The sequence below is a fragment of the Lygodium microphyllum genome, chromosome 5 (assembly GCF_053477565.2).
Source record: "Lygodium microphyllum isolate KBCC chromosome 5, Lygodium_microphyllum_v1.1.10, whole genome shotgun sequence".
Lineage (NCBI taxonomy): Eukaryota > Viridiplantae > Streptophyta > Polypodiopsida > Schizaeales > Lygodiaceae > Lygodium > Lygodium microphyllum.
In genome coordinates this window covers 154,376,281-154,398,455 of record NC_141139.1, presented here as the reverse complement: position 1 = coordinate 154,398,455, position 22,175 = coordinate 154,376,281, and the positions used below count along the sequence as shown (strand labels likewise).

Genomic DNA, 22,175 nt, shown 5'->3' with positions numbered 1-22,175 from the left:
CTAGGGAGATTTCATGTCTACTTAGTAATATTTAGAGTCAATGACTAATGTTATTGAAATCCCCAAAGGTAATCTAGTTATTCATTGAGATATTGAGAACATTTCTATAGTGTTAACTATTTTTGGTTAAAGAGATATAAAAAGTAGAAAGGATCCTACCCATCTATCAAGATGTGTATCAACCTTGGTAACACGATTTATCTTAAAAACTTTTGGTAGAGAAATAATTAAAGAGGAGGCATGTGTGAAATTTTTAGGTTGAGATAATAGCATACCTAACACAGAGGAAGAGAAAATGTGTAAATAGACATGCAAATAAATTTTCTCCGTTTAAGTGAAAGATACCAACTTGTACCAATGCAGCCGTTGGACGTTCATAGCCAAATCTTCCTGTACAGTACAGACGGTAGTGGTGATGCAAGCATTGAGCCTTCCATGCAATACCACAGTAGGCGAAAGGCAACCCTAGTGTTCCGGATTTCTCTCCTTTTGGAAACCCCCTCGTACTTTTCTATATTGCCAGTTTGTTTACGATACACAATCCAAAAGGTTGTGAGTTTTATCTTCTCGCTTGAAATTACGTCACCATGCTTCATGAGTTTGGTACGCCGGAATGACGTCCGACGCAATAGCGAACAGCTCCCCCCTCCAGGCTCCCAGTCAAATGGAGAGAAGGAAGCCGTGTCACGACCGTTCAACATCGCATCAGGATTCAGGGTCAACCTTTAGGGCGGTTGGATGCAATGAGCACGTTGTTAAATTTTGGACAGATAATTACGTGTGCGTTTGTTTTGTTTAATCGGCGCACATGCTACACGTGCTAACTTGCACTCTACGCCATGAGTCAATTTAGCTATATGCTGTTTGGGCCGCCTATATATATATAACGCTACGGACCGGAAGGAATCGATCACTTCAGAGACCTACATCTACATACCCAGGTCTAGCCGCTGTACAGTCTCTGCCTCACTTGCGTATACATAATTAGCAGTACACTACTTTGCAGATCCTAGAAAAGAGGATCCAAGCTATGCCGTCGCTCCTGCAGCTCAATAGTGCGGCAACTATGGTAGCATGGCCTGAGCCGGTGGAAAGGGTGCAGCTTCTGGCGAGCGAGGAGAGCCCTGATCATCTGAGACGAATCCCTTCTCGATACGTGCGGCCGGTCGGTGAACAGCCCAGCAGTATGATTATGGGCGGTACTGTCGATGACATGCAGGGTCAATCGGAGCTGCTGTCCGTGCCGGTAGTACATCTGTCGGATCTGGAGGAACCCAGCCTGCGGCAGCGATGCTTGCAGGAGATCCGTCGGGGTTGTGAGGAGTGGGGGTTCTTCCAGGTGGTGGGCCATGGGATACCCGCAAGTGTGCTGGAGGGAGCGAAGGGCGCCGCAAGGGGGTGGTTCGAGGGAACGCCCGCCTGCCAGAAGGAGGCCTTCGCCAACGACCCGCTCACCTACGAGGGCTACGGCAGCCGTCTGGGCGTCCAGCGAGGCGCCACGCTGGACTGGGGTGACTACTTCTTCCTCAACCTCCTGCCCCACTCCCAGCGAAACCCCGCCAAGTGGCCCGCCACCTGGCGCCGCGCCATGGACCTCTACGCCCGCCACGTGTCCCAGCTCTGCGGCCATCTCTTGCAGGCTTTGTCCCTGAACCTGGGGCTGGAGCGCGACGTCAAACCTGGTGATGCTGGAGTGAAAGGCCGTGGCCCGCTGGAAGAAGCTTTTGGGATTCACGATGAAAGCACGGACATGGGCCTGCGCGTCAACTATTATCCCGCGTGCCCCCAACCGCAGCTCACCCTCGGCTTGTCGCCCCACTCTGATCCGGGCGGCCTCACCGTCCTCCTGCAGGACGATCAGGTGCCCGGCCTGCAGATCAAGCACCGCGGCCACTGGGTGACCGTTCAGCCCAAACCGGGAGCGCTTGTGGTGAACGTGGGGGACCAAATCGAGGTACGAACTCTCTCTCTCTCTTTCTGGACTGTGATATACCACTGGCTCGTTTAAAAACATTATCTCCTGAGTCCTCATCCTCAACGTCTTGCAGATTCTTACCAACGGTGCCTACAAGAGCGTCGAGCACAGAGTACTCGTCAACAACTTCACCGCCCGCTTATCCCTCGCCTGCTTCTTCAACCCTGCCAACGATACCATCGTGGCCCCTCTACCAAGCTTGCTCGCCGATTCCCGTGGAATTCCTTTGTACCAGGGCATGACGTTTAGGGAATACAGGTCACTGCTTAGAAACCAAGGGACCAAGGGCAAGGCTCATCTCGCGTCCGTTGCCTCTCCCACATCTCTCTCCCACTCGCAGCTCTCGTAAAAAAAATGATGCCCCCTGTTTTCTTGTGTGAAGGCTTGTCCATTCGTGCATGACCCTCTCCCATAGTGATCTATTTCTCGCAGATGAAGCTCTTGTATAGAATGATGCACCATGCTTTTGGTCGTGAAAAGATAGTCGGCTTAATAAATGTCACTGGTTACAATGCTCTTGGGATTACAGTATGTGGGCCAAACCTTTGGCTTTGCCAAGCTTATATCCCCTTTCCAAAAACCATGTGTAAATACTTTGTATTATTGTGGAGTCCACAATAATACATTTCAAGCCCACCCCCTCCCATGGTGATCTATTTGGCCGATATTTTTCCCTGATATATAAATTTAAGAAAATACATTTGATTAATATAATATATATGTTTCATTGTTTTTACCATGTGATGAGCAAGTGGAACATTCAAGATCTTCACCTCATGCTTGGCTACTTTCTCTCTCTCTCTTCACACACACACACACACACACACACAAATACACAAATTGTGAGGACATGCATGTAAAGGGTCAATGTTGAGATGTGACATGTGAGAGGCATCTTCAATCTCAAGGTTTCCATTGTCTTCTCAACCTTCCAAATCTTTCAAATGCTTCCTATTGTTGTGTAATTCACTCCATCCCAAATGAAGTCTAAATGAAGAGTCATACCTTACCTATATTCCTAGAAGTTTAGCACATTTGTTAAAGTTGTTGGAGCTATATATAGCTCACCCTATCTAGCCTTGATCTCATCTATATATATATAGATTGTGATCAATATGTTATAGTCTTTGGGAGTGTATATGGTGTGTCACTTCTTTGCCTCTCACGCCTCTACACATGTTTTCTCTCTACATCTCAACATGGTATCAAAGCTATCACGATTGACTACAACCAATTCCTTAAGAAAGACAATCAGGAAGAATATGTATGTAGTATCTCTTCAATTCTCGATTTATGATTAAATTTGATGTATTTTATATGTTATGAGCATCTTATATTATGAATTTAAAGCATAGAGGAAGTTCACTCAAATCATCATTTAGATTGGAGATATTTTGAATTGTAGATATGGCTTGCTTGGATGCCCTAAAAGTTTATGTTTGGGAAAATTTTAAGGAAAGGCCTTTCTCAAGAAAATTAATTTTTGTGAGATCTGCTAGGACTCACAAGCTTTCTTCCTATCAAAATTGTGCTCAATTTGGAGTTCTGTGTCAAAAGTTATGTTAGTTCAGGTAAAGTGGACTTGAAATGAGAAAATAAATAAAACAATAGCTTTTTGTGCAGACTTCTATGACACAAGTTTCATCATGATTACTCACTCTTGTATTTTCTCATTTCTATCAAAATTAGCAAAATCATTAATTTATTCTTGGCAAAAAAGTAAAAGGATAACGCTTTGAGCGTTGTTTATATTTCTCATCTTTGTTGAACTGGTTTCTTCTCTTATACGTTTTGTCTATTTTGGGTCACTTTATTATTGCCCATGCTTTGTCTATCTTGGGTCTCTTTCTCTTAGATTATGCTTTTTGAACTAAATGTCTTTCCTTATAGCATAGCTTTTATGTATGATTTATTGTGCTACACTTTCGTCTCGTCATTTTATATATGGCGTGCAAATTTTGTGATCTCTTATTGTACATATTCTTTCAGCCAGCTATGTCAAATTCTATAGTCATCAACAAATTCACAAAATACTGATTACTACCTAGATAGGTGAAGCTCTTTATATTTCTTATTTTTGAACTTTTGGATGTACTGCTTATATTCATGTCTCCAAAGAGACTCGCAAAAAACTTGATCCTCCCAGTTTGAAAGTTAGTTTCACTGTATATTCAACTTTCTCTAAGGGATACAAGTTATATGACCCATCTTCCAAGAAGGTAATCATAAGTCAAGATGCTATTTTCAATGAGCAACTTATGGGCAACACATGGTCTCAGGAGGATGCTGGGTGAATGTGGTCACTAGAGGATGTTGATGATACAAATTCATTACTCACTTCTTTTCCTTTCTATATGATGATGAACCTCCTTCATGGGATAATATTGACTCTTCAAATAAAATTTCACAACCTACACCTTTTATTTCTGATGATAATTATCTTGGCCTTGATCTTTATGTTGATCTCCCAATTGATAATGAGCATGGTACTTATCATGTTTATGATGCTGATATTCTTGAGAATGCTCTCAATATTTGTGAAGACCTTGTCTCTCTTATAGTGATAACATGTCATCCCCACAAAAGAAATAATGGCGGGAGGCCATGGAAGGTGAGTATGAATCTCCTCTCTCTAAAGGTACATGGGTTCTAACTGAGTTATCACCTAGACGTACTGCTATTAAATACAAGTGGATTTATAAGACTAAAACAAAGCAAATGGAACATTTGATAAATTCAAAGCAAGGCTAGTTGCCAAAGGTTTCTCACAAATGATAAGAGTTGATTATTAAGAAACTCTCTAACTTGTTATTCCTATTACTAGTATTCAAGTCATATTGGTTCTTGCTATTGAGTTTGATTTTGAGGTTTATCAAATGGATGTGAGAACTGTTTTTCTTAATGGTGATTTAAAGGAAGAGATAAACATGGAGCAACCAGAGGGATTTGCAGTCAAACATAAGGAAAGTCTTGCTTGCAAACTTCATCGGGCACTATATGGTCTCAAAAAATCTTCATAAGCTTGGTATCAAAAGGTTCATCTCTTCCTTACAAAACAAGGTTTTATCTCTTTTTTTTAAATCCTAACTTATATGTCAAGCGCTCAAGGAAGTTACTATATGTATATCCTCTACATCACGTGCGTTCAAGGCCTATTTATAAATATCCTTATCTATGAGTTTTCCATGAATAAAACATAACTCTTTTCTATTCAATCTATAAATAACCCCTTTATATTACACCCTTCTATATGTAAAAAAATGTATAGAAATAGTATTTTAAAAATACCTTATTTTTAACTTATGTGATGCACACATATATTCATGGGTAACTTACCTGAGGAGCGTTGTAATGATAGTTTTGTTATTTTTGCTCTATATGTGGATGATACTATGCTTGTTTCTAACAATCTCAACTTCCTTCAATAGGTAAATAAGGTTTTATCTTCTATGTTTGACATGGTTGATCTTGGAGACATACACTCATGTCTTGGTATTCAGATTCAATGCTATCGAGCAAAGGGTGTTTTATTACTACGTCAAACAAAGTTCATTGAAGATATGTTTCAAAAGTTTAGTTTCGGTTCTGCACATCCCACTAGTGTACTCCTTGTCTTGTAAGCTCTACCAAAAACTCTCACTTTCCTATAGAATGATTGATAATTAGCATTACCTCAATGGTTTACTAATTTTGTTGGATGTTTTCAATTTATTGACTTAAATTCTCACCTTAACATTATTTTTTCTGCAAATTTCTTGGACATCTTAGTCCTTCATGCCTTAAACATTAAATTGTAGCTAAATGAGTTTTGAAGTATTTGAAAGGCACGAAATATTTTAGGTTGGTTTATCGGTGCCAACAAAACTCTGATTCTATACATTCACTTCAACTTGTGGGTTATACAGATGCAGATTGGGTAAGCTCTTGCTTATCTATGCATTCTACAAGTGAAAATTGTTTCTTTGTCAATAGTTATCTTGTTTCTTAGACTAGCAAGAAACAACATTGTTTTGTTGTTTCCACTACAGAGGCCAAATATGTAGTTGTATCTTTAGGAGCTCAAGAGTTACTATGGCTTCAACAAGTTCTATCAGATATTGGCTATCCTTCTCTCTTTAACACACCACTTTGATGTGATAATAATCAAAGTGCTATTAGTCTTGCTAAAGACTATGCTCAACATAACAAGTCTAAACATATTGCAGTGCATTATCATTATGTTGGATATGAAGTAAAAAAATGCATGATCATGATTGAACATTATCCAAGTGATTAGATGACTGTAGATCTATTCACCAAAGGACTCAATGAAGAGCACGCTTCACTCTACCTATGCTTAGAACTTGGAGTTGTCTCCACTTCAATCTTTGGGAATCAATCTACTATGACATTGTAGTGCCATTGTACATACTCCTTGTAGGAACCATAAACTTCACATACGCATATATTCCTTAGATCTCTTGGTCATCTTTGTACATACATATTCAGTTTCACTTCACATATATAGATTCACTTTACATGCACACAATAATATTTCTTGATCATGTTTGTACATTTGTATATAAGAGCTTGGATTTCTCCCTTGTGCTCCCGAAGGGTTTTTTTCATCTGCCGCTAGAGACCTTTGTTTGAGTAGGGGTGTTGGAGCTATATATAGCTCACCCTATCTAGCCTAGGTCTCATCTATATATATGTAGATTGTGATCAATATGATATAGTCTTTGGGAGTGTATATGGTGTGTCTCTTCTCTTCCTCTCATGTCTCTATATAGCTTCTCTCTTTACATCTCAACAAAAGCTCTGCATAGTCTATAAACATCTTAATAGCATAGTATGAAAGTAACCCTTGTAAAATGGAATAGATTATTGACTCAAGTTTGGAAAACATTTTTGTCAATGTTTGTCTTTGCCTATAAGTTTGATTTTACTGAGAAGCCCCTACTTATGCATGATGTTCATACTCTATGCATGTGGATTATGTGGGAATGTCTTGCTATTGAATCTTCCTATACTACTAAGAATCGTGTCACACATATACTAATGACTAACAATATCTTGTGTGATTGGTAAAGGTGTAATATTTAGTCTCTTAGACTCCCTTTTTTTGGAGATTAATATTATGTGCACTTATGCACAATATGATAATGGTATTAAATATAGAAGTTCAAACTTATACTTGTATAATCTTAATAACCTCCCTATGGAGAACTGTATACCTATACATGGAGAGATCTTATTACCAAATCATGCTTGGATAGCTTAACCTATATCTCATATGGTAGGTATGGTAGTTTAGCCTTATGTAGAGTCTATCCATTTGGTTATTCTCTTTGGCATATTTAGTCATTAGAAACAAAAGTCCATTATCTTTCCAATTTTCTTATTGAAATCTTAATGTTTCACAAGCATGCACGTTGATGTAATTTACAAAGTTTTCATTATTTTGCATTTGTCTTCCTTTATTTGACAAAGAGTATTAAGTAATTTTGAAAAAAATCCTTCTCAAATCCCTTTTTCTTTGTATAATTTCATTTTCCAGCAATGAATGTGATATTATTTTCCTACCCCCTTAGTATTAAAGTTTCAAAAAATTAACTCCAAGCAATCATGGTTGAAGACTACCCTAAATTCAAGTCACATTATCTAGCCTACAATATTTAAAATCGATTTTTTAGCATGCCCCACAATTCACATTCATTTAGTTTTTTCGTTTGAATTTGATGAGATGAACATGAAATTTGTCCTTCATCAGTGTTTGTTTAATCTCTCGTTTGCAACATGGCATACGGTTTTGTGTAATATATACCTCCACCTCCCTTTTTGTTTTCTCAAGTAGGTAATGCAGGAATGTTGTACCACTTGCCTAGCCCCTAAGAATAGCTAATTCGAATTGAACTACAATTTTACTCCTAAAAATTATGGTAAAACATTAGCCCAACTTTAGTGCATGTTACTAGCCCAATAATGGTTAATTTTACTATCAATTTACATCCCTCACCACACACATACAAATAGTTGTTCATTATAATGTGGAAAATTTTAAAACATTGGACATGAATTTCGTCCCTTACTAAAAATTAGAATAGTATTTGTGTAATATATGGTCCAACCCCCCTTTTTTTACAAATATTTATTGTAGGAATGTTTTATTAATTTAAGTGGCCATTTCATCTTGAATGATAGCTAGATGGGGTAATGTTGTTAGTTTATCCCATAAGGGTTTAGTGTTATATATACTTTTGCCCCTTAGATATCATTATTAAAATGTGCAACACACATGCATATAGTTATTCATGATGATTTTGATGAAAAAAGTTTTTATTTGAATAACTATTGCTTATGGACTTGTGGCTCAACTGCACAATCTCCCTCAATAGATCTAAAGAGAAATCATCCATTAGCAGGAATGTCTTGAAAATATATGGAAGTAGTACTACATGAAGCGCCTCCCACAAGGTTGGACTAGTAAGATGCTCCTTGCATGCTATGCCTATGACTAGATAGAATACATCTATTGGGTCGAATGTACCCTCATTGGCTTGTATAAGTTTATAATGATAGTTAATACATTGTTAGACCCAAATTATTATACGCATTGCAAGTAGTGAATGTCTTCAATGTAAAGTCCATGTAACACTTGTACACTTTACTTATTGCTAGCTTAAAGTCTTGAATTGCTTGATCAATGATTTTTTGCAAGAACTCTCCATACCATTGTACATGCTCTACATATGGTACTTTCAAGGAATTTCCTACTTACATAAATCACATGGACAAGGGACACACTAATGAGATTTGTCTCTCAAGCTCCAATATGTTCATCCTCATTGCTACTCATTTTGGTGTAGTGCATATAAGATCCAAATTTATTCATCAAATCCTCATGATTGCCATCATAGTTCTATAAGGACAAATGAGGATGAGGCTAAAACAAAACTTTTGAGATTGCTTTCTGGTCAAGAGGGCATAATTTGAGCATATAAACTCTCAATTTGTTGGATATTGGTTTGTTAGAATCCTCTCATCAGGATCTTTCCAATGACATCTTAGATGATATAGTTTGGAGGTACAATAGATATTATTTTCTTATGGTCAACATTGGTGAACAAATCAAAATAAGAACCCACACACACACACACACACACACACACACTCTCTCTCTCTCTCTCTCTCTCTCTCTCTCTCTCTCTCTCTCTCAGCTTTGCTCTATGATTGGCTCATTTATCTCTTCACTCCTTATTCTCAACATCTTGTAGATTCTCACCAATGGATCCTAAAAGATCATTGACCATAGAGTGCTTGTCAACGACATTGTAACATGCTTTTGTCTACTCCTTCAACCCCACCAATAATGTCCTGGTGGCCCCTCTACGAAGCTTGATTACTAATCCCAAGGAATCTCCTTGTACTAGGACATGACACTTAGAGGATACATGTCACTTCTTAGAAACCAAGGGAACAAAAGCAAAGCTCATCTTGCAACCTTGCCTCTCCTACATCTCGCTCTCCTCTCAACTCTTGTTTAAAATAACATGCCATATTTTCATGTGTAAATACTTGTCTATTCACAAAAATGAATAAACTTTGTGTTGGTTCTCTCCCATAATGATTCATTTTGGGCTTGCTCTCTCCCCCCATAGTGAATCACTCATACCTCTCATATAAATAGATGCGGCTTCTTTTCATGTGTCAATACTTGTCTATTCATGGACTTATTCTTGGGGTCATATATATATATATATATATATATATATATATATATATATATATATAAAACTTATTATGAGGGTGTGTATGTAAAGCAGTGATGTCAAGTCAACATTTGAGAGGCATCCACTATCTGAAGGTGTCCATAACCTTCTCAGCCTTTGAAATATTTCAGATGCTTCTTGTTGTTGTGTGAGTTTCTACATTCGAAATGAAACTTAAATGAAGAGTAGTACCCAAAAGCTATTGCTTTAACCAAATCAGGCTCCTCCTTTTAGTCGAATATGTCTTGCAAATATGGATGATTATCCTTCTAATGTAGTCCTATGTTGATTTTTAAGAGAGAGTACAATGAAAAAGCTCAATCTTCATGCAGTAGAGTTTATGGTAGCATATGTTGCCAACAATGCTAGGACCCATGAGCATTGATAGTCAATATCTCCTCTACTTTCAAAGGCAGAGCATTTCAGTGGTATGAGAGACAAGTAGAAGAACTTTTAGCACACTGGATGAATTGAAGCAAGATTTTCTTAGGAAGTTTAGGAATAAATACTTTGAAGAGCAGATGATCACAAATGAGTTTCAGAATTTAAGTCAATTAATGAGAGAAGGATTTGAATCCTATCTCTCTAGAATGGAGTCAATACTGAAATCATAGTTCAACCACAACCTAGATTATGGAATCCATAAGGGAGTGTTCTTTAGAGGACTATAACTAGAGGTCCATGTGTTTGAATAACTAAGAAGGTTGGCCAATTAGTAAGATGCATTGCAGGACATTGAACTACATAATATTGGAAGGTATATTAGCCATGAATCAATGAAGAAGAGTCTTGCCTTCCTCATCCTTGAAAATAGCTACTATAGCATACCCTAAGAAGAAATATTCCTCCAATAAAGACAATAAAACCCAAATCCCAAAAAATATAGGTATAGAGATTTAATGGGAAAAAATAATTTAGTTTAGAGTGCTCTAGTGCAATAGAAGATACTTAAACTATGCAAGAAGTGAACTAGGAGAGCCAAGAAGTAGAAGAGGTGGAAATGCCTCTAAACTTAGGAGAGGAAAAAATGCATTCTATATTCAAAGAGAGAAAGAAGATGAAAATTGACATTTCTCCAATTTCCAAGTCACTTGGAAAAGCCAATAGAACCCATAAAGAAGTATGACCTAATTAAGGATTTGGATACACTCAATCCCAACTTGATATTATGTTTGCTCCTATTTCCCAAAAAATATTTAGAATAAGAATATGTGGATTGAGGGTTGCCAACTTGGCAACTACATCAAAGACTAATAAAAGTCTAGACCATGTGAAGGAAGTGGATGTGGCAACTAATGCCTTCTTGGATCTTGTCACCCTAGAGATTGGTGTGTGGACAGAAGGATATTTCAATGTTAATACACTGATTGCTAGAGGATCCTTTGTGAATATAATGAAAAATGTGACAATGAAAGATTGTGATTTCAAGGGATACAGTGCCTACCCCCTAGTGGCTTATCAGACTAGTAGACTAGAGAAGAGTTAAGACATTTGACTTTCTTCCCTATGTTAAAACAACCCTAGTAAGAAGGAATTATTGGTTGATTTCATGGTGAAACCTAACTCCTATGGAAGTTCTTATTAAGTGCTATTGGAAATACCATAGTTACTTTAAGTAAGGGCAAGGAGGAATTGGTGCAGAGGAATCTAAACCCTTAGCAAGGGATCAATTAAAGTAAACTTAAAGTTGTATGGCCCTAAAAAAGAAAATGGGTCTACCTTCTCAGAAGTTTCTTTTAAGTCATCCAAAGACACCTCACCTAACAAACACTACAATAGAAGTAGTGCAAAGATATGAGGGCATGACAGGCATTAGAAGGTGTATTTATCTTCTCATATAAATTTACATGTAAAGACTTAGGTTACTTATTTTTACAAATGACATTATAAACACTAATGTTTTAGGCTAGACACAACTGATCTCTCAATAGTGCAAATCTTTTTTGCAATACACTTCATTATAAATGCTATTATTCTTTGTGACCCCAACTAGAGCTCAACCCTCAGCTTGTCACTGCACTTTGATCCAAGTAACCTCACCGTCCTTGTGCAAGACGATTTGGATTCTGGTACTTGTGGTGAACATTGATGACCAAATCAAGGTACTATATATATATATATATAAATTCTAATCTACCAATGGCTCATTTATAAAAAATTATCACTTGAGTCATTATCCTCAACATCTTGCATATTCCTACCAATGGTGCCTACATGAGCATCCAACATAGAGTCCTCATCAATAGCTTTGTTGCCGGCTTGATCCTTGCTTGCTTTTTCAACCTAACCTACGATGCCATTGTGGATCCTCTACCAAGATTGCTCTCGAATTCCCGTGCAATTACTTTGTATCAAGGCCTGACATTTAGGTAATACATGTCATTGCTTAGAAACCAAGGGACCAAAGGTGTAGAAAAGAGGAAGAATTGCATTTCTATAGAGAATCTACAAATAGAGAGAGTGCTTAGAATGGTGCTTTTGACTATCATGAAAGAGATGAATATATAGGGGCATGCATGTGAAGGGTCACATGTAAATTCTCATCACTATAAGACACCTTTACACATTACATATTTACAAGTCTTTGTTGACTGGGATTTCTCTGGATGTGCAATCATTAGATTTGAGAATACTTGATGGAAGCACTTGATTTGAGATTGCTTGAAGATAAGATTAGATTTTCAAAACTTGACTCTGAGGATATCATTGGGATATCTTGGCCGATTTTATAGATTGGGGGCTTAGAGGGCGCCTCCGTTGCTCTCACACCTCGGCCCTTTTGGAGGTTGAAATTCATTGCATCAAAAAAATGGTATGCTAGCTCAGAGGATGATCCATCTTCATCTTGTTGGTCAGGGGCAGATATATCGCTACTCACAAGGGTTCTTCTTGTCTAGAATCTCCGAAATAGATTGAGGGTGCTTATAGGGCAGACACGGGCACCCATAGGCGATCATTTGACCCCTTGATACCATGTAGAAAAGAGAAAGAACGGCATTTCTTTAGAGAATCCATAGACACAGAGAGTGCTTAGAATGTTATTTTTTATTATGATGAAAGAGATGAATACATAGAGGCATGCATGTGAAGGGTCACATGCAATTTTTCAATATAAGACACCTTTACACATGATGTGTTTACACTTTGACCATTAGTCAGATCTAACAAAAGGCAAGGCTCATCTTGTGGATGTTGACTCCCCCACATCTCTCTCTCCACTCGTAGCTCTCATATAAAATGATGCACCTTGTTTTCATGTGTAAATACCTATCCATTTGTGGACACGAATAAGTTATGGGCTAGCCCTCTCTTATAGTGATCTGTTTTGGATCGACCTCCCACAGAGTGAAGCTCTCATATAGAATGATGCACCATGCTTTGGTTCACGAAAGGATATTTGGATCAATAAATATCATGGGTTACAAATTATAATGCTTTTTTGGATTACGGTATGTGGACCAAACATTTGGTTTTTCCAAGCTTATATACCATTTCCAAAAAACATGTGTAAATACTTTGTTTATTTGTGGACACTAATACATTTCAAGCTCGCCCCCTCCCATAGTGATCTATTCGGCTAACATTTTTTCCTAAGATAAAAATTTAAGAAAAAACATTTTGATTAATATAAGTCATATATCTCATCATTTTTACGATGTGATGAGCTAGCGGAACATTTAAGATCTTTACCTCATGCTTGGATGTGCTCTCTCTCTCTCTCTCTCTCTCTCTCTCTCTCTCTCTCTCTCTCTCTCCAATGCACCCCACAAACCCCCCTCCCCCAAACAAACACAAATCATGAGGACGTGCATATAAAGGGTCAATGTTGAGATGACATGTGAGTGGCATCTTCCATCTCAAGGTGTCCATTGCCTTCTCACCCTTCCAAATCTTTCAAATGCTTCCTATTGTTGTCTCATTCACTACATCCCAAATGAATCCTTAACAAAGAGTAATACCTAACCTATATCCATACAAGTTTAGAACATTTGTTAAAGCTAGTTGACTTCTTTCAGCCAATGTGATGGTGGTAAATAATTATAGGAGACCATAGAGACAACACACATAGATATCCACACATGCACACATGCATTTGCATATGTATACACATACATGTATATATACAAATACATATGCATACACACGCAAAATACTTCAGCAATATGATGAAGTTGGATCTACAAGAAACAACTTGCTCCAAAAGTTTTTTTATGGGAATGAAATTATTAAGGCCATGATAGTTGTTGTTCCAACTTAGTGAGTCTCTCGGCTATTCAAAAAGCACTCATGCCTTCACACCAAGGTAGATTAATTTTGATTAATTATTAAAATACAAAAAGGAAATGTTGTTTTTTATGCTTGCACTATAATAGCTTTGAACTAGTTATGACACATTCATTGGTAAAATAAATTGGAAAGAAGATGTGATGAAAGTAATTAATATAGTTATATCACACTCTACATAGTCTATAAACATGTAAATAGAATGGTATGAAGGCAACACTTGTAGAATGAAATAGATTGTTGAGACTATTTTTAAATTATAGGCTTTGGTTTGGGGAATTATAAACATTAAAAAACATGTAAGACTTAATGCCTTTCTAGTACATACTTGGTTTTCTTTCAATGTAAATTTTACTTTTTTTACTTTTCCAACCTCAAATTCTTCCATATTGAAACTAGGATGGTCTTATATTGGTGATACCAATTAAATAACTACTCACTTCTCTTACTACTTTATGAAAATGTTTTCAAAGTTTACCCACCAAGGATGAATCCTTGGATTGATACTTCTAAGGCATCCTTGGATTTTCAACTAGATTAGTAAAATATTTATGAGGCTAGTTTAAATAGATAGGTATGCTTGAAAACTATTGCCATACCTTGATTTTGAAGATTAAATAATTAACGAGCTATTTCCTAATGTAAAGATTACTACTTAAGGTTTCAAGACCCTTTCCAAGAAATCCTAGAACCCCCTCATTTTTCTCCTAATCTAGTCTCGTTTGGTGCATTCATCATGCATCGACTAGCACAAATGAAGGTGAGTCATGTCTCTCTTTGCCTTTGCCATGATTATGGCTTGAATTTGCGGTCATGGTGGCTTCTTTCCTAGCCTATCAAGTTTGTTTTTTCCTAGAAGCCCCTCCTTATATGAGCGATCTTTATATTGTGTGCATCTAGAGGACTTCATGGAAACGCCTTGTTGTTGAATCTTCCTGAGTGGTGAGAATCTTGCTACCACGCATGCAATAATCAATAAAGTTATATCCGCCGTGATTGGTAACGTTGTAATATTCAATTGCTTACACTCCCTTTTTGTGAAGGTTAATACTCTACTCACTTATGTATAATATGATAATGGTAATGAATACAGAAGTTTAAAATTACACAATTGTAGTCTTAAGAACCCTCCATGCACAAAAGTGTGAGCCCGTGCATGCAAACCTCTTATTGCTAAATCAGGTTGTGAATATGCCTTGACATACATCTCATATGATATGTATGGTAGTTCAGTTTTATATAGAGTCTATACATTTGGTTATTCCATTTGATATATTTAGTCATTGAAAAATAATAGCAATAATATCATACATCTCATATGATATGCAGGGTAATTTGGTCTTATATAGAGTCTATCCATTTGGTTATTCCATTTGATATATTTAGTCATTAAAAAATAATAGCAATAATATTATATTATCTTTCCAGTTTACTTATTGAAATATTGATGTTTAAGAAGCATGCATGTTAATATAATTTATAGATTTTGTGTTATTTTGCATTTGTCTTTATTCATTGGAGGAAGGGTACTAAGAAATTAAAGAAACACCCATTCTCAAATGGAAATTTATTTTTCTGTATGATTTTATTTTCTAATACTGAATGACGTACCATTTTCCTATCACCTTAGTATTAAAGTGTTATGAATTAGCTCCAATTAATGATGGTTGAAGACTGGCCAAATTTTCAATTACATTATGTAGCCTACAATATTTACTATCAATTAGCATCCCTTGTAATTCACATGCATCTAGTTGTTAGTTTTGAATTTGACGAGCCAAATCTAAAATTTGTCTTTTATTAGTGTTTGTTTAATCTCTCATTTACATGACATGTGCATTTTTGTAATATATGCCCCAACCTCTCTTTTTATTTTCACAAGTAGTTAATGTAGGAATATTATACCATTTTCCTATCCTCTTAAAAAATGAATAAAAGTGAATTCTCTAATTTTATTGTGAGTAATGATGGTGAGAAACTAGCCCAACTTAAGAGCATATTACCTAGCCTAATAATGGTTCATTTTATCATCAATTAACATCCCTTACCACACACATGCTACTAGTTGTTCGTGAAAAGTTTTAAAACATTGGACATGAAATTTGTCATATAATAAAACCCAAAATAGTGCATTGTAATATATAGCCCCCAACCTCCTTTTCTTCACAAACTATTATTGTAGGAATTTATTATTATTTCAATACTACTCTTGAAATTTGCCATAAAAGGTGCTAAAATTCATTTTATTCAAAAATTAGATTTTCAAAAGTGCATAAAAAACCATCAAAACAGCATTTAACAATGCTCTTTTGAGCTTATAAAAAAGTTGACCTATTTTAAGTTATTTTAAATATCTTCATGGGAATATATATTATGTATATTGAAGTATTTTTCATGAAAGTTCTCACTCGTTAAAATATTCTTAGATGATTTTGATTAGAAACATTAAAAGTTATGATTTTCTATGAAAGTGGTCTTAAAAATGGATATCAAAGTATGTACTTTCTAAATATTTTTAGACCCTTTCTACATTTCTTCAACTACTATATTGTATTGACCACATTTTCCTAAAACTATTTCTTCTTAATATTTTTCGTTGATGAGAAATGGAAATTTTTTAAGAGGGCTCAAAATGCCACAAAGTGTCTTTTTTGCTACAAGACTAGTGTTGGTAATCTATCGCGTAAGGGTTTAGTATTATATATAGTTTCCTTCCTTAGTTATCATTAAAATTTGCAACACACATGCATATACTTGTTCATTATGCTTTTGATAAGAAAACATATTTATGAGAAGTGTTATCTATGGACTTGTGGCCCAACCCCCTCTTTTTTTAACAAATAATTATTTCAAGATTTATTAATGTAAGGTGTAGTTCAAATCTTGAATGTCAACTAGCGGCGTAATGTTATTAGCCTATTCCTTAAGGGATTTTAGTTATAAAAACTTCTCTCCTTTTGTTATCTAAAACAGAGTTGAAATGAATAAACTATCATGGTTCTTAGCTTGAGATACTACTATGAAAATTATATAGCTTGAAGCTTTAAACCTTACACTTATAGCATTCTGGTTTTGGACTAAGATTACTAAAACTTGTCAATTGTGATGATAGTTACAAGTAGTACATAATAAATTATAGCAGTAACTTTACACATGGCATAAAAAAAATATGCATCTTTAAGATTGCATGATGCATTGCATCAAGCTTCCGAGGAACATGCTAATGTGTACAATGACATGATGTACCACATAAATTTTGAGTATATGCTTATCACTTTTTGAAAGAACTTTATTCATTTCATCGAGTTAGTACACTTCATAGGAAACTCCTCTTGCTTAGATTTGAGAATACTTGATGGAAGCACTTGATTTGAGATTGCTTGAAGATAAGATTAGATTTTCAAAACTTGACTCTGAGGATATCATTGGGATATCTTGGCCGATTTTATAGATTGGGGGCTTAGAGGGCGCCTCCGTTGCTCTCACACCTCGGCCCTTTTGGAGGTTGAAATTCATTGCATCAAAAAAATGGTATGCTAGCTCAGAGGATGATCCATCTTCATCTTGTTGGTCAGGGGCAAAAAAGAAAAAGAAGAAAACTTGTCAATTGTGATGATAGTTACAAGTAGTACATAATAAATTATAGCAGTAACTTTACACATGGCATAAAAAAAATATGCATCTTTAAGATTGCATGATGCATTGCATCAAGCTTCCGAGGAACATGCTAATGTGTACAATGACATGATGTACCACATAAATTTTGAGTATATGCTTATCACTTTTTGAAAGAACTTTATTCATTTCATCGAGTTAGTACACTTCATAGGAAACTCCTCTCCCACGCCTGCATCTAGGCTTCTGAGCATATCCAGGAGATGCATGTGCATTCGGTGTACCAACCGGGGTAATATCTGTCGGAGTGGCATCCATAGGGGTGCCACTTACAGACGGTTGAGCAAAAGTCGGAGTAACTGGAGTAGATGTCCCCACATGTGTGACAAATCCTGGAGGTGACGCAACTCCAACAGAATGATGAGACATAGACATTGCATTCATGCCTCCACAGCATCCACCTAAGCCTCAGCCACGCTCCCTGGAACTGCCAACGAGAGCAAGGAGTCGCACCTATATCCCGTGACAACCGCGAGCTCACTGCCTCCATATCTCTACAGCATCCCCTTGACCATGAAGCACTCCCTTCCTCTGGCACAAGTCTGAAGCGTTGACCTCGTCTGCTCAAAGCTTAAGCATCTGATTGTGTCGAAGTAGATCTAGCAGAGCGGCCTGACGATGTCCGAGACAGCTCCCGGTCTACCATGTCTCTAAATCTCGCAATCTGATCTGGAGACATGTACGTAAAGATATCCTACAACTCCTCATCGCTCATCCCTCAACTCATCCTGAAAATATCACCTGCACAGACAAAAAATGATGTTAGTATAATCAATTTAAATCATACAAAGCACGGTAATATAAATCCTAAAAAAATGATCTCACTTAAAATGCATATCTTATGTACCCTTATAAGCGATTAGTCAACAAATTGAGTAAGTGTATGCTCCAAGTATGAAGTATCCTATAGTCCCATATCAATCTCGTAATACAACTCCGCATACACTGGAAGGTTGATAGACATGTCACCACAAAATGATGAGTCCACCTCATTCTCAAAGAATTCTTGGACTCTTGTATTTCCATCATTGTTACCCAATGCTGGCTCCAAGCTTTTAGTTGCCTCCACCCCTTGCAATATCGACCCCTCTATTTGCATATTGTCATCATCTATGCTCGGAACATCGCTTTGATCATATACTCTCGCACTTCTGGGAGCTGAAGGTATAACATACCACCATCGAGGTTGTCGGGGGTTTGGATAGAAGATTACATGTTCACAAACACGTACAAGAGAGTTTAAACTATTGTGACATGTACCATGTCGTAATACAATTAACAAACAAATGAGTTCATGCACCTGTTCACAATGGGCCAATAACACAAAGGTGTCGCGCAAATCTATCCATTCTTTTTCAGAATCTATTTCGAGAAATCCAGATGGACCTCGTCGAACTGTTGCTCCAGCTCCTTCAAGTACCACTTTGAACCACTACACATCGAATAGTATCATGGAGAAGCTACGATAATCCATCGTAACAATACTTTGCAAGTTCCCAAAATACTTGGTGCACAGATTGGTCGCTGTATGCGCGCGTAGTGAGCGTCAGAAGGTCCCCAAGAGCAAAAGAACTCTACTTTTTACACAAAAACCAATGAAGAAAGCTTGCACGACATGAACAAGAGACCAACTGGGTGCAATCTCCCCCCATGCCTTGTGTGAGCGCTCCACAAAGCATATATTTAATATATTATTCATCTTCAAGCCCAAATAATAGTCCAATTTACAAAATAGCACGCTTTAGCTTTTGAGTTTGCTTTTGTGCCAATAAAGAAATAAAGCTAATGTGCGTCCAAGAAGTCAGGTGATACCCAAATACAATGTCTAATACAAATATTTAAATTGTGTGCCCATGTGCATACAAAAATAATAAATAAATATCAAGCACTTTAATAAATAAGCGCGACAAAATATAAGCGCCATGACTAAAATACACGCCCATCAATAATTGATGATAATTTGAATACACGCTATCCTCCAATGCCACTGCTGCTCGCTCTATACATCAATTGAAGCATTCACAATTGTTAGAAAAATAATACAATTAAACTAACAAAAGTGAATACCTAGCAGTCTTCAGCTACATAAAATAAATTGGTTAGAAATCAATCCTAACCTTAATCTATTATGAGTGCGCACTCCAAACTCATAAACGTTTATTAATTTAAATATGTATTTTGCAGAATCACCCGCTATGGAATCACCCATGTACACATAAAATTAGCAAAATGCTCGAAAAGGATAGGCATCCCCATCGACTTCTCGCACAAAGAATCCACTTTGTGTATGAGCCCTGGTAATAAAATTTTACGGAATCCACCGCAAAACCTCACGGAATCTAGCGTGGAATATGCCTCCTAGCATCATACACCCGAGGTGGGATAGCAATTGTCATCAATTGCTATTAGCTCAATGTGGAGCTAACAGAGTGGGGAAAGCATTTAAGTCTCTAGCATGCATCAATTGGGCCTCTTCAACATGATGATTTTTAAACTTGACCAAATATCTAGAATATCTACGGCTAGTTCTAGTGGTCATAAAGTTAGTATCTATAATAGTTTCAGGCTCAAGGATTTCAATTTCATCATCTAGTAAAGGAGGGTTTTCATAAACAGGGTGTATAGGTAATTGGCCTCTAAAAGGTCGTAATAAACTGATATGAAAGGTGTTGTGGATTTTCCAATGTAACGTTCTAAATTTTCTTCGCGTGAACTACCTCTTATAGGAAAGGGGGATAATGATATAGCATTTTTGAGAATTTCCTAAGGATAATGCAATTTTTTTTGCCTATTCCCCTCCCTCGGCGATTGTCGTGCTGCTGCCCTCGGCGACTGTCGTGCTGGAGAGGGAGGGGAATAGAATGCATGGGAAAAGCTCCTCGGTGGAGCTCGCTGGTCACAATTTGTCGTCGCGCAGACACGTAGGGGAGGAAGGAGTCCCTCCCCCTTACCTATATAAACTAGCGGGGGGGGAATCGCCATGAAGGAGGAGAAAAAAGGACAAGTGACGGCCTGCTGCTACTATGAGAAAGGGGGGGCAGAAATCGGAAAGAAGACGGAAAGGCTACGCCCGCTGACGCTGTGAGAGGGAGAGGATGAGATGCTGATGTACGCCGAGGGCCTGGACGATGTCACCTCAACTGTCGGCTGCGCCCAGTCGTCAGAACGCCACCTTTGGCGTTGGCTTTGATTCCCCCCTCCTGCCATGTAAGAAGCTATAGAAGCTTCTGAGGGGAAACTTCTAAGGGGGACTTTATAAGCCCCCTCCCCCCCCACAAGAACTAAGGCCTTAAAGGTCTTATTACCCTTACCCCCCGTGTTTAATCCCTTAAACCCCTATCCCTTAGCTTTGGAATCACCCCCCCCAGGTTTTAAAACTCTATTAGCCCCCTTCCCTTGGGCTCCCCTCCGTGTTTAAACCCTTGGCCCCCTTCGCTTGTGCCATTTTGGAACCCCCCCCGCCCCCTCGTATCTTAAAAAACCCCCTTAGGGCCCCTTCCTGTGGGATTGGAGATTTTCCCCCATAAAAGGGTTTTGACCTTAAAGGTCTTATCTCCCCGGTTTTTATTTCCTCCTTAGGGCCCTTGTTCATTATAACCTTTGGGACTACCCCCCCTTATATCTTCTCCTAAGGCCTCCTTAGGCCCCCTTTTCCAATAGCCTTTAAGGCTACTTTTTCCCCCCTTGGAGTTCCTCCCTTAGGATTCTATAAGGCCCTTTTCCCCCCAAGAGAATTTGTCCTTAGCCTTTTCTTTCCCTATGTAAAATACCCTTGGGGCTTTGTTTTTTTCCCCACTCGTAAAAGGAAAGAGAGAGTTGAGGGTCTTTTAACACCTCCCTTTCCCACTCAAAAAAAACCCTCGTAAGGGATTCCACACCTTGTTATTCCCCGTTCGTGCAAGTCCTTACAAAGGCCATTAAGCCTTCCCGATGGCTTAATGGGTCTTAGTCATGAAAGATTCTGAAACACCCCTTTCAAATTCCTGACTCCAAGGAGAAAGCCTTCTAAAACTACTTCGACGGACGGTGCAAGTTATTGCAAAAGAGAGCCACAATGGAATATCAAAAAGGAGTTGTAAAGCTGCTTCCACGGCGGAAATGCCTCCTAAGAAAGTTCAAGGTGCAGCCACGGGAGGGTCATCTCCCAGCATCCATGTGGACATCTCACCCCAAGCCCAGGTTTTCCTTTCTAATTTTTATTTGGTAATGTTGAAATTCAATCATGCAAGGTAAACTGTTGGATATAGGATATATTTTTTGTCCTAAATGCTCACAACGGAGGAACTTAGTCATTAATACTTTTAAATGAAACATGAAAAATGAAGAAAGCATAAACGCATTTTTAGCAAATAGCTTTATGCATTGAAATGAATTAAAAATTAGATTGATATCCATTAAAATAGTATACTTTGTTTAAGCCTAGAATTATAAACTGCATCTCGCACTATTAACCCATATCCTCTTCGCAATGAATCATCATGAAAAGTGCA

General features: G+C 37.6%; 1 protein-coding gene across 1 annotated transcript; it reads left to right on the top strand.

Moving 5' to 3' along the window:
- Positions 1 to 928: 928 nt before the first annotated feature.
- On the top strand, positions 929 to 2,643 carry LOC148036559 (jasmonate-induced oxygenase 4-like). Its single transcript, XM_087679162.1, has 2 exons — positions 929 to 1,954; positions 2,049 to 2,643. The coding sequence occupies exons 1-2, from the start codon at positions 1,031 to 1,033 to the stop codon at positions 2,322 to 2,324; spliced, it is 1,200 nt and encodes a 399-aa protein (XP_087535288.1). The 5' UTR covers positions 929 to 1,030; the 3' UTR covers positions 2,325 to 2,643.
- Positions 2,644 to 22,175: the final 19,532 nt, after the last annotated feature.

Excerpts from the sequence above, each read along its gene's own strand:
- LOC148036559 (XM_087679162.1), top strand. The coding sequence starts at position 1,031 with ATGCCGTCGCTCCTGCAGCTCAATAGTGCGGCAACTATGGTAGCATGG. Across the intron at positions 1,955-2,048 it reads ACGTGGGGGACCAAATCGAG|ATTCTTACCAACGGTGCCTA; the intron begins GTACGAACTCTC and ends AACGTCTTGCAG.